Below are 12,043 nucleotides of genomic sequence, written 5' to 3'. Positions count from 1 at the left end.
ATCCTGTATCTCTGGCAGAGACAGAGGATGCTATGAGAGATAGTATTTATGCAGGGCCTATTTAGACTGATATGTCCTCTGCCCCACTCCCCTTATAGCGGCCAGCATCAGGACATCCTAATCTGGAGGCTGCATCCAATAAGTGATTTTTTGGGATAAGTGGCTGCCTGTGAATCCAGGAGACTAGATTTGATGGCTCAGAAAGCCCCTTCAAACTCTATGTTCCTCTGATGACTGTTTGGCGGCACATTTTGCTGGGTCTCAGCTGACTAAGCCCTAGTGCACCTAGGAAAAAATTCACATGCAGAAATGGACATTCATTTGTATGCTGTGGGAGGGGTTTCAACAACGTGTTTTGTTTTTTTTTTCATAGATTTTCATAGACATAGATCTGGAAGAGACCTCATGAGATCATCAGGTCCAGCCTCCTCGCCATAGGTGGGGAGTCAGCTGGAATAAAGTGACCCCAGCAAGAAATAAGATGTCAGTCTGACTGGGGCATGGAGATTAAATCACTTTAGCAACCACTGAGACAGTTGATTTAGGTCAGAGGTGTTAAAGATACAGCCCAGGGGCCAGATTCAGCCTGCTGAGCCCTATCATCCAGCCCCTGATGCTGTCTGTGGGTCTTGAGTAGACCCGCAGGCAATGTGGGATGTTCTGGATGGCCCCACAGGTTAGATGTCCAGGTGCTCCAGGACTGTGCTACATGAAATACTTACCCCAGTACCTGTCCACTCCATGCTAGATCCAGCGTGCATCCTGGAGTGGCCAGAGCAGGTGTTTCACAAAACACAGCCCTGGAGTGACCAGAGTGGGTGCCGTATGTGGTGTGGTCCCGCTTTGGATCCATCATGGAACAGATGCATATGGCATGTGAGCCCGGTCCTCAGGCCCAACCCAGCCTGTGGACAAGCCCTGTGCCAGCCATGGACCCATGGGCTCAGATAAGTTTGACACCCCTGCTTTAGGTCATGGTTGAAGCACAGCAAGGGGGAAGCTTCCACTACCTTTGGTGCAAGGGCATACAGCTCTAGGTGAGAAGTGAGAAAGAACATTATGCTCCATGTGAGGTTCAGGGAGGATTTAGGGAGACCAATGCAAAGTTGAACTTGCAAAGGGCACCTGGGTTAATGTACTTCCAGCACGTAGAATGCTGCAGTATTTGCAATGACTGCAAGTAGCAAGGACCTTGGCTTCACATTGCAGTTCTGTCTCTGAAAGCGGGGAAAAGAAGAGTGACACTTACTGAATTTCCTTCCACAATTTCCTAACACACTCTGGAATTGGCTTGAATTACCCATCCACTAGCTGGCTGAGGCTGACCCTAATTTGCTTCTGAGTATTGCTCAGAGTGTAACTTGAGGGAACAGGAGTGCTGGCAGGTGGTCCAAAGCTTTTGCTCTTCCCTATGTTATGAGAGAAGCAAACTTTTGGGAGGTCTATACGTTTAATGTTTTTTCCTTCTACCCAGAAAGGTTTCCCTCTGGAAGGAGGCACCATCTGTCTTTATTTCTTTTCTTTATTTTACTCTTTGAAGGAGTTGGAATCGGAGTCTGAAGATGAGAGAGGCTCAGAGGATGTGCTCAGGAGCCTACCATTCACTTGCCCTCGAGTCATTCCAAGTGCTGCTTTCATGCAGCAGCAGCGTGGCAGAGGAAAGGACCAAAATACTAAGGGGCCAAGGCCAGAGCCAGCTGAAAGGGCTTTTAAGGCTCCATTGAAGGGCCCAGAGAAGGATGGGAAGTGTATTGGTGCTCAAACCACTGAAAATAAAACCACTGGAGATTCAGCCCAAAATGCAGACGGCCTATGTGAAGAAAAAGGGTCAGCAAGGAGTTGTGGCCTAATGCTGCGTCCTTTCCCAAAAGATGCCTCCTGGGATGCAAAAACATTTAACACTCAGTGTGTGAGCTCCTGTAGTCCCAGCCCTGCTGGGGAAGTGGGAGCCTTGGATGTAGGAAAGGGACTTCTGGAGAGACGCCAGGGGAATATCCCGTTCCACAGCCCTCATCTCTACATGGCTAAGGCCGGAAGCACCAAGTCCGTTCCGGACTACACGTTTTTGGCACTGTCTGATTTCTGGGGTCATGAACCCCCATCTTATTGCCAGTCCATGTTGGAGCGGAAATATGCAGTTCAAAGGTGAATGTGTTTATTATCATCACGCAGGCTCTCCTGAGCTGGGTATATAGGGGCAAGATTCTTGAGGTATGAAGGAGTCTTATATGTCACTCGTCTTACTGCCTAGCTGGTGGTAGGTATTGACGATCACAGTTGTACTGAGTTGCCTAGGTCTTTGCAGAATAAGTTTAAAGCCATACAGGGAGAGCATTTGGGTTACAGGACCGTTCTTTTCAGATTTTTCTCTTGAGGTTGGGGAGACCGACATCTAAGAGTCTCGACACAGAACTACAAGTCAGAGGCTTATTTCTTGCCTTTGCCACTGACGCCCTGTCTGATTGCAGACAAGTCTTGTTGTACCGCATGGCTTCTGTGAATCTCTGCGACTCCAGAAATACCCACCTGCCTCAGTGCCAAGCGTTGTTATCCTCACTTCATTTAAGTTGTTCAGCTGGCAGGGAAACTTGTATTCTGGAACTGTGTTAGAAGGGAGAAACCTCTCTCATAACTACTTTTTCTATGGATAGTCATGTGCTATAACCTCACAAAGCATTTTTCTAAGCAAGCACAAGTAACTATTAGCAGAGTCCAGGCAGGCTGAGACAGGGGTGAGTCTGTTCTCTTGAACTAAGCCATAAGGCTGAACAACACTAACAACATGGCATTTACCAAGACCACTAATATCTGTACTCTGTTGAATCTCTGCACTCTGTAGAGATGGGGAGACTCTACAGTCACTAAAATCTAGCAATCCTATTCAGAGTCACTCTCGCCGCCCCCCTGCACTAATGCTTTGAAAGCTGTGCTTTTATGACCAATAATAGCATGTGTAAGCATATAGCTAAGACAGAAATAATCATGTCATGCTTCAGGGTATAAGCTGATTGCTGAAAAGGTCAGAAAGGAAATCTTCCCTACATTATACAATTGATCATGATTGGGGATTGGAGAGGCTCAATTTCATTAGAACCAGCAGTCGTTAGCCTCTGTAGGAGTAGTGCTATAGTGTTGTTGCGGCTGTGATGGTCCAGGGAGTGTGTGAGAGGAAGGGCATTTTTAAGCCTGAAAGCCTACCTAGCATCTCTCCTAATGGTCTAATAAAAGATATCACCGGACAATTTCTCCTTCTCACAGCATCTGTAGGAGTCGGGATTCTGTGCTAAATAAACTGATAGTTTGGTGCATTATGGCCAAGTCATGCTGCTGGCCATGCATGACTAGTGCCACAGGTTGAATAAATGGGGATTTTTGTAAATAATAAGTCATTTCACTGCAAAGATGTTTTCTGGTCATGGGAGTTATGCAAAAAATTTCACGTGGAAAAACAAGCAGGTGAACTACATTTAAAAAAAATATAATTAGCCTTAGCATAATTCTACGCAAAAATCCCCATCAAAGCCCTGGAAAAAAATCATAAGCTTTTTCTAGCTTCAGCAACAAGTATCTCATCCCCAGAATGAGACTCTCTCTCTCTCCCTCTCCCCCTGTGGCTGTAGAAAAACTCACAACTTTGTCTTTCTTTTTCAGGGCCAAAATATTTGATGATATCCGTCGCCTTATCCAACCAGGTGATGTGATAGGCAGAGTTGTCTTTGATTTAGAAGAGCCCAGGTAGGTATGCCTTGTCGTATGCTACTGTTCATATAAGTAACAGATCAGATGACTGGTTATGTGTGCAAAACCAGTGGGTGTCTTTACATGTGCTCTGAGGTGGAGGGGGGGTGGCACTTTAATTAGAGCATCTCTGAGAACCACTCTAATGAAAGCACCCACAGCATCACGTGTATTCAGCGTCTTGTGCTTCAAAATGGTGGTGGGGGCATTTAACTGAAGCTCATTTGACAAGCTTTAAAGGGATGCTGCATGGGGATGCTGAATACACATGACATGGAGGCTACTTTAATTAGCACACATCAGAGAAGATGTCCAGCACGTGCATAGGTGCTCAATGAGCCTAAGAGCTAGGATTCGGTATAAGAAGCATGTTGAATGGGGAGCTTCCTAGCCATAGCTTGGGCAAAGGAGGAGTTACTGAAACTACCCAATTGTGGAGGAAAATCAAACCAGATGCTGGGTTGTTTTTAGGAGAGCAATGGATCATACTATTACTGTGTGCAGCAAGCCACTTGTAACACCTTATCTTGGGCACAGTAGTAGGCACAACCTCTGATACTTGATTACTGCCCTTGAGAAGAGACAGAGTAAGGAAAACCAGAGAATCTCAAATCTGCAAAAGTAAATTTCAGTGAAAGATTTGTGGATTTGAAATTATTGTTAGGATAAGGGGAGGCAGGAGAGCTGGAGGTGGCCTGGTGAGGGTTTTCAGGGAGAGCATGTCAAAGTGGCTTGAGCTAAATGAAAGGGCTCCAAAACAGGGCATGATAGAAACATGGGAGGAATGAATGGAGAACTGGCGAATTGTCACCAACAAACTAAGTCTGATGTTCTGGGTTCGCTGGCTGTAGGTTGGCTGACCTCTGGATGCTTCTAAATGTCTCCTGTCTGTAAAGCTAAATCAGCATACAAATGATACTGGGGCAGTTGCTTCTCCTTTAGAGTAAGGTGTATTTCTGTATGTTGTTTCAGCCCTTCCAGCTTAGATGCTCCAGATTGTCTTAAATTCTTCTCCAAATTTGAATCGGGAAACCTTCGCAAAGCCATACAAGTGCATGGGTAAGCAGCACCGATGCCAACAGTGCCTGTGTAACCTCTGGCCCTACTTACAATATTCACTAAATGAAAAGGTGAAATGCTAGTGGACTAAGGTGAAATGCTAGTGGACTCTGAAACAGCTAGCAAAGGGGAGGGAAGGTATATAATGTGCCAAGACTTGAGTCACATGAAGCTGAAGGGAATGAGATACTACAGTGCAAAATGGTTTAATGCTGTGCTAGGGTGGACACAGGTTCAGTGACATGTTTTGGTACTTCTGGCTTTGATTGAACCATAGAGCTGGAAGGACCTCAAGGGTCCTCTGGTTCAAACTCCTTCATGAGTTAAGGCCCAGCATGAATAATGGCACCCTCTGATTTGCCCATGACTGGGTTCAGCTTTGCTATACAGACATTTGTCTGCAGCTGCAAATTCATTATCTCTCACCCCATTCCTGTCATTGGCCCCCAACTTCATTTTGCATGTTTTGCTTTCCAGGTTTGAGTATGATTTGATTATGAATGCTGATGTGAACAGCAGCCAGCACCACCAGTGGTTCTACTTTGAGGTCAGTGCCATGAAGTCGGCTGTTCCCTACCGCTTCAACGTTATCAACTGTGAGAAGGTCAACAGCCAGTTTAATTACGGTACGAACCTTCGGAGGGCTGGATTGGTTCCTTGCCATTCAGAGAGTAATGGTATTGATTTCAACCTTTCCATGTCCCTAAGACTTCTTTGCAGAAGTTTTGGCCTGCTTACCTAGCTGTGGTGCCTTCTGAGCCATAAGAGCAGAGGTACCACCCTGGGGCCTTTGGGGTATAGAGCTTGCCTCCTTTCTTTCTTTTCTCTCGTTCCCACCAGAATTCAGTAGACTCCAGCTACAGCCTTTCCTTCTGCTATCAGCTTCCTAGGGACTAAGGCTCCCTTCCTCCCCATAATCCCCTCCTTTGCTTCTGGGTCTTATATTGCAGTCTTCTGAATGAGTGGGAGCAAAGTGGGAGTCTCTTTGTGCTCACCCTTTTCTTTAAAACCAATGCAAAGGGGTCATCAAGGGCACTGAGAGGTGGGCCTACCATCCACTTAGGGTTGGGGAGAGGGAAGTGGAAAGTCAGTCAAACTGTTTTAGGATTAGAAGTCAAGAGTTTGGAGACTAGGGTATGGAAAAATGAGCCTGCGACAGAAAGGAGGAGGATCTATTTGGGCTGAGTGGTGCAGAAGTGGAAAGAGTTTATGTGATTTGAATAAATTTGGATAATCCTGCAGTAATTATTCCCAATTTTGGAGGCTCACCTAAAAATAAAATCTGACCTTCAGACCTTCTGAGCTTTCTGCCAACATTAATAATAAAATATTCTGTTCAGCTCCGCTAATAGCTTGGTTCACGAGGAAGGATGTGGTGTTATAAAACAGGCAGGCAAATTCCAGCTTTCAGTTCTTCTACAGGTAGGAGGCTAAACCTTCAGCTGGCATAAGTTGGCTTTAGGTCCATTGGTTTCTGTAGAGCTATGCCAATTGAGATCAGCTAAGGACCTGGTCAATGAAAGAAAGTTTAATCAGTGCACAATACCAAACAGTGCATTCCCTTTGAACCCCCATGGATACCTTCACAAATCACCAAGGGAAGTATCCCAGGATCAATGTACCTCACACAAATAGCAAGGGAAGTTAGAAAGACTTGACAGTTGTGTATATGAGGATGGCTGGGTGAGCAGTAGGAAGGACTTGTCCTTTACCCCTAAGGACCATAGTTCAAGTACTGATATAGATCCCACATGAAAATGAATTTTGCATTGTTTTTTCATTCCACTTCCCTGAATGGCTAAACAAATTGGCATGACTGGCAAATTCAGTACCTAGCAACAACCTGAGAGTGAAGCAGGTCATGGGAGGAAGGGTGTTGGACCTGCAATGGCACCTGTTGAAGCTTATGGTATAGTACCTAGTGATTTCAGTGCTGTTGGCTTAGTCCCTTACTGGTAGAAGACTGCATGGCATCTACCTTGATAGAAGTTATGTTTTAAAGATGTTCCCTAATAGGAGGCTGAGGGATTGGGAATGGGGAGATGGTTCCTCAGGCAGCAGCTAGCTAGTTATGTAGTAGCTGTTAATCAGAGAGACAGACAAAGGGTCTGCAGATATTGCATATGCTCCACAAATTAAAGCATGTAGTTCTTGTTCACATATGCCTGTGGTTGTTGAACCTGATGATCACTACAGCACCTACCTCTGGGACTATAGTCTGTACCTATCCTCTCACTCTTGTGAGCTTTAAAATGGACGAATATAGAATGAAGAATGCATGTTTGGGAGGAAAAATGTGAAAACTGTCTTATGTTCCAGAAGCTAAACCAGGATGTGATCAATATGTGTCATTGGCTGCTCAGGATATCCTTTTGTGGGTGGCTTCTGCTGCTTTTAGAAGGTGTCAAAATCTATCTGGCTTTGCTGAACAAGGCTCATAGCCCAACCAGCACTGTGTGATGTTCATTTCCTCTCTGGATAAGAGTTACTGTTTTCTCATTACCTTCCTCATGTCTGTTCCTGGGCTAAGATTCATCCTACCAAACATTCCTGGTCTCTTGTGACCATGGCATGGGTGACAAGATTGTACAGCCCTGGCTGCCTCTGTGTTGTGATGTTCCAGCTGTCCTCCCTGTCAGCTAGATGGCACTCTGTAATCTTGACATCGAAGAAGCATCAAGGAGCAGTAGTACTCAGCCGTACTGATAATCAGAAAGCAAATATCCCTCCCTTTCCCCAGAATGTTTTGAGCATTGTCCAAAACCCAGTAAAAATGACCCCAAATCTGAAGTTCCCACTGGGAAAATTGAAGCACAGTCTTTCCTTTTGTCCATCAGAATTGACATTTTTTGCTTTGAGGCAGTTTGATGTTAAGATGGGTCTTCCTGTGCTGCTATGGGGTCTTATGCAAGCTGTAGCTCCGGAGCCTCATATGCCTTTCTTACTCCATGGGCTGGTTGGGCACCTAAGCTGCTCTAAAACCCCCATGAGGCACTGCAGCCTGTTTTTTGAGAATAGATCTGAGCAGAAGGGCATTTTGGATGTTTCTGGTACAGGAAGCAGAAGCAGAACAGTTAATCCTGGCTGCGGATGAGTTTGCGTTTGAAGTGCCTTTCCTTTCCACCTTCTGTTGCGGTATGGGACAGATCTGCCTATATTCAGAGCTGCACTTGGCAGCTGTTAAAGTGCTGGTGAGTTGTACCAGAGGAATCCAAGGGCAGCAGGAGGAGGAGGAATGGAAAGGTTTTATGTAAGTTGCTTTTTGGGGCAGAGAAGGAGGGGGGAGCAAATAAGCCCTCAGCATTAATGACCCCAAGGGATGCCCTGTACATCTTGGATGCGAGCCCCTATAAGCAATGAAACAGATGTAATGAGTACCCTGGAGACAGGCCAATAGAGTGAGTGAGGAAGACAAAGGCAACAGGTAGAGAGGGAGGTTAGAAATCTGGATGGGAAAAGAGCTGTGGAGCTCTTCACGAAAGAGGACAAAATATTTGCTGTAACAGGAGGGCAAAGCTTGCCTATAGAAAAGGAGTTTTATAAAGATTGGTTCAACTAATTAGCCTTGTGCATCTATGGAGGTTAGTGCTTATGGTGTAAGTAGCTGGTCATTAGGGGCATGTCCACACTGCTTTCCCAGTGCTCTTGAGGTAGCTGCCAGGAAGCACAAGCCTGTCTGCCCTTGCACATGCCAGGTGTGTCAAGCCCAGAAATGATGTGTTGAAGCCACTCTGGGGGCATATTCTTTTGCCTTTCAAAGGGACAGAGCTCTGAGACCTGCAATATAACATATAGCACCATGACAGCTATCACTGCTATAGGAATTTATGGGGCACCCAAGAGCAGATGGCTCTAAGGGAAGCATATTTGGCTTTCTTCTGAAGCATCCACTGCTAGCTGTTGTTACCAAAGGTTTGGTATCAGATGACACATTGCTCCTCCACCCTTATGGCATGAGTTTGAATCCCAGACAATGAGATGCCTACTGATATATTCTGATGCATCAGAGAATAGCATACCAGACTGGACAGGCCTCTTTTGCTTTACTCAGTCTTCGTATAAGCAGAGCGGTTTGAAGTCTCCTGCAGTGGAGTAGCCAGTAGGGGAGATCTGTTCTTTCCGTCTCTCTCTTTCTGGTTCCATCTCACCATATTTTCCCATAAACAGTGGCTGCCTCCAAATCCAGCACAGGATTAGAGGGAAAATATATATGCCTGTGCTAAAATCTCTGCTGTGGGAACACAGACAAAGTAATGACGATGTGTGTTGTATTCCCCCTCCCCACCCAGCTGAGGAAGCCATGTCACCTGAAATTGCCTTTGTTTTATGTAGGCATGCAGCCGGTCATGTATTCAGTGAAGGAAGCTCTCCAGGGCAAGCCTCACTGGATTCGGGTGGGATATGATATCTGTTACTACAAGTAAGTGCATCAGTGGCGCGTACCTGTTGGCTCCCCTTCCCTTCTTTCTAACCATATTTATGTTGTTAACCTTCAGCTGCCAGAGCTGCCACCTCTCTTATACACGGTCTCAATTTATGCCAGCCTGCTGTGTTCTGTGCTTCCAATTGCAAGGGTCAGTTGTGAACAGGACCCTTCATTAGCCTCCCAGATGAGAAAGGGGGCATGTGGCATGTCCCGTCTTCTGGTCTGAAGTGGGAAGAGAGAAGAGGGGGAGAGTGTAGACAAAATGGGGCCACCCTGAAGCCCTGTTCAGGTGCACCCAGAAGTGCACAGGTGTGGTACCCATTGCTTCTATGGGTGCAGTGGAGCCCCAGTCCAATTACTGGAGAGATGGGGTAGAAGACCTACCAGTTTTTCTCTTCCATCCCCGACTTGTATCATTAGTCCTCCAAAACAATGTGCAGCAGCTGAATGCAGCAGAGAGAGGGTTTCCCAAGAGACTGAGTCACCCATGTCTCACCAAAGGGTGAGCTGTGATTTTTAGGTGGTTTCACTTGGGTGTTCTGGAGCAGTGCCCTGCTCTGCCCTTCCTGTCTGTGCCAGGGTTTCTCCTGAAATTTATGCATCATGTAGGCCAAGTTCAGTCTTGGCCTGAGCAACTACTAGTCCCAGCTGATATCAGCAAGAGTTTAAGCTTGGCCCTGTATATTAAAATTAACTCAAATGCGGCTTGATGTAGCCAGTAACCACCTGGTGCTGTGTTGACATCAGAGGAAAATCAGCTCTTCTAGGTACAGCCTAGGATGATATATGGAAATGATCCCAGAGCAACACTGCAAAGGCCTCTTGAGTTGGAAGGACCATCACTCAACTTAGCTGTGAACTTGGCGTTCTGCCCCCCAAGTGGCAGACGTCTGCTGCAGACGGTGCTCCCTGGAACTATATCGCTGCCTTTGTGCCTTGCCTCGGCACCAAAAAACAATTGGGACAGATTTTAAATAGTGCTGTTGTAGCTAGAGCTGTCTCTGCTCTCTGCCCGGCAGTAGTGTCTGAGGGCGTTCTGTGGTAGGACCTGCCTGTCATTCCATGGCTGTTCCCACTTTATCTAGGTTTCTTGGACTGTTTCTGCAGCACTTTACAGACTCTGAAAAGCATCAGGTCAAGCCCCACCTTTAACAAGCATTCAGTGATGACTGTGCCTTGTAAAGGACACTTGAGTCCAGCAATCTTATTTTACAGGTGCAAAATAGGCACCTCTGGCTCACCTATATTTCGTGAGTGGTCATCACTGTCAAGGAAAGAAGCACAAGGCTTAGGACTTTGTAAATTCAGAGAGAGGCCTGCTACAGGTTTCCCACTGCTTCCAGAAAGTAATCAACAGCACTTAATTGTCAATTGAGAGATAGGGCTTGAAGGAACATTGATGGCTGGAATAACTGGAGTGACATGGACCAGAAGGTGATGGGCATTGGCAGAGCTAGGGGATGTGTGGGACAAAGTTAAGGTAAATTGAAGGAACGTCAAGGTCTAAATTGGGGTTCACTGAAGAGTAGCTAATTTAGGGTTGTCTAAGAATGAAATAACTTCATATTGCACGCCAGAAAGTAGGTATATCAATCAAACTGTATGGGAATCCCAAGACAGGAACAATATAAAATGCTATAGATCAGAATGGAAGTGAATCAATAACACAACATGATTAAATCTTATGTAAATTGTATCTAGGGAGTTCAGTGTTTTTAGCTAAATTAAATGGTTTTATCCTGATTTTTATTGGCCTGAGAGCAGGGGAGCATGGCGTACATTGCCTGAGTCTTTCCAACATTTGAGATCTTTGATTTTCCTAACCAAATAGGTCATTCACCCCATATTCCTCCATAATGGTGGTGGTGATGATTATGATTATATTTGCTTTACCATAGGACACAGGATCCCCAGGACCACACTAAGCAAAGCATTGTACAAACATAGGACAAAAATATGGTGCCTTGCCCTAGGTATCTTATAATAATAAGGCAAGAGCAAAGGGTGGATACAGATATAGGGCATACAAGCTAACAGTGAGATAATGCCAGTTAGCATGAGAGGTGATGGTCTCAGCATACCAACACAACTACTAAAAGGCATTTCCTATGTCACAGCATATAGCAATCTCTTCCTTCTGTGATTGCATAGTTTGGATGCTGTTTGAAAAACCTCATGAAAGAACCTTGTGTTTTCGTTGGGGTTCAAACTTCTGGCATAGATAGAGGCTTAAAAGTGACTGTTGTCACTAGCAAAAGCAGCACTGTCATCCGTCCCACCAAGTATCACTGTGGTTACAGCTAGGAAAGTTACCCCCTTTCAGGAGAAACACACAGCCCCAAAATCAGTTCTTGGCAGGAGTAAGAAACAATAAAAGCAACAAACCTAACTGAAATAAATAAATCTTTTTGGGAGGGGGTTAGGGTCAGGTTATCTCCTTTCTAACAGATGCCTTCTCAGTAAGGGCTTGCATACCCATCTTGCTTTCCCCTAATAACATTCTGCACTGATCTTCTTCTATCTAACCTCTTCTGCCTCTGAGATTGTTCCCTTCAAAGCTTAAGAGCTACAGACAGATAGCTGACCCTTGCATGCCTGCTGCCTTTGGATTTTGTGGCATGGCCTCCTGCGTGTGAGATAGCATAGGTACCAACAGATGCAGGTTATGCAATGCTTGTGTGCTGATTACAGTAATAATAGCCCCTAATGTCATTAACAAGGCAGCAATTGTGGAGTAATTAAATAGCAGCTGACTGGTAAGATTAAGCCAAGGGTGTGCAGTTAAGTTCCTAATCATATTTTAGACCAGAATCTTATCAA

At 45.5% G+C, this 12,043-nt stretch overlaps 1 protein-coding gene across 3 annotated transcripts in view; it reads left to right on the top strand.

The window, feature by feature from the left end:
- Positions 1-12,043, top strand: part of AGBL1 (ATP/GTP binding protein like 1) — a 403,598-nt gene that overhangs the window by 92,969 nt on the left and 298,586 nt on the right. For all 3 annotated transcript variants that reach the window (XM_025211966.1, XM_006030348.2, XM_025211967.1), the window contains exons 11-15: positions 1,541-2,145; positions 3,652-3,735; positions 4,711-4,797; positions 5,275-5,423; positions 9,130-9,217. In XM_025211966.1, the coding sequence (XP_025067751.1) occupies positions 1,541-2,145; positions 3,652-3,735; positions 4,711-4,797; positions 5,275-5,423; positions 9,130-9,217 (1,013 nt within the window). The remainder of the gene's footprint in view (positions 1-1,540; positions 2,146-3,651; positions 3,736-4,710; positions 4,798-5,274; positions 5,424-9,129; positions 9,218-12,043) is intronic.

The sequence above is a fragment of the Alligator sinensis genome, unplaced genomic scaffold, assembly GCF_000455745.1.
Source record: "Alligator sinensis unplaced genomic scaffold, ASM45574v1 scaffold857_1, whole genome shotgun sequence".
NCBI lineage: Eukaryota > Metazoa > Chordata > Crocodylia > Alligatoridae > Alligator > Alligator sinensis.
The sequence above is the reverse complement of the archived record's forward strand: the minus strand, read 5'-3'. Positions and strand labels throughout refer to the sequence as shown.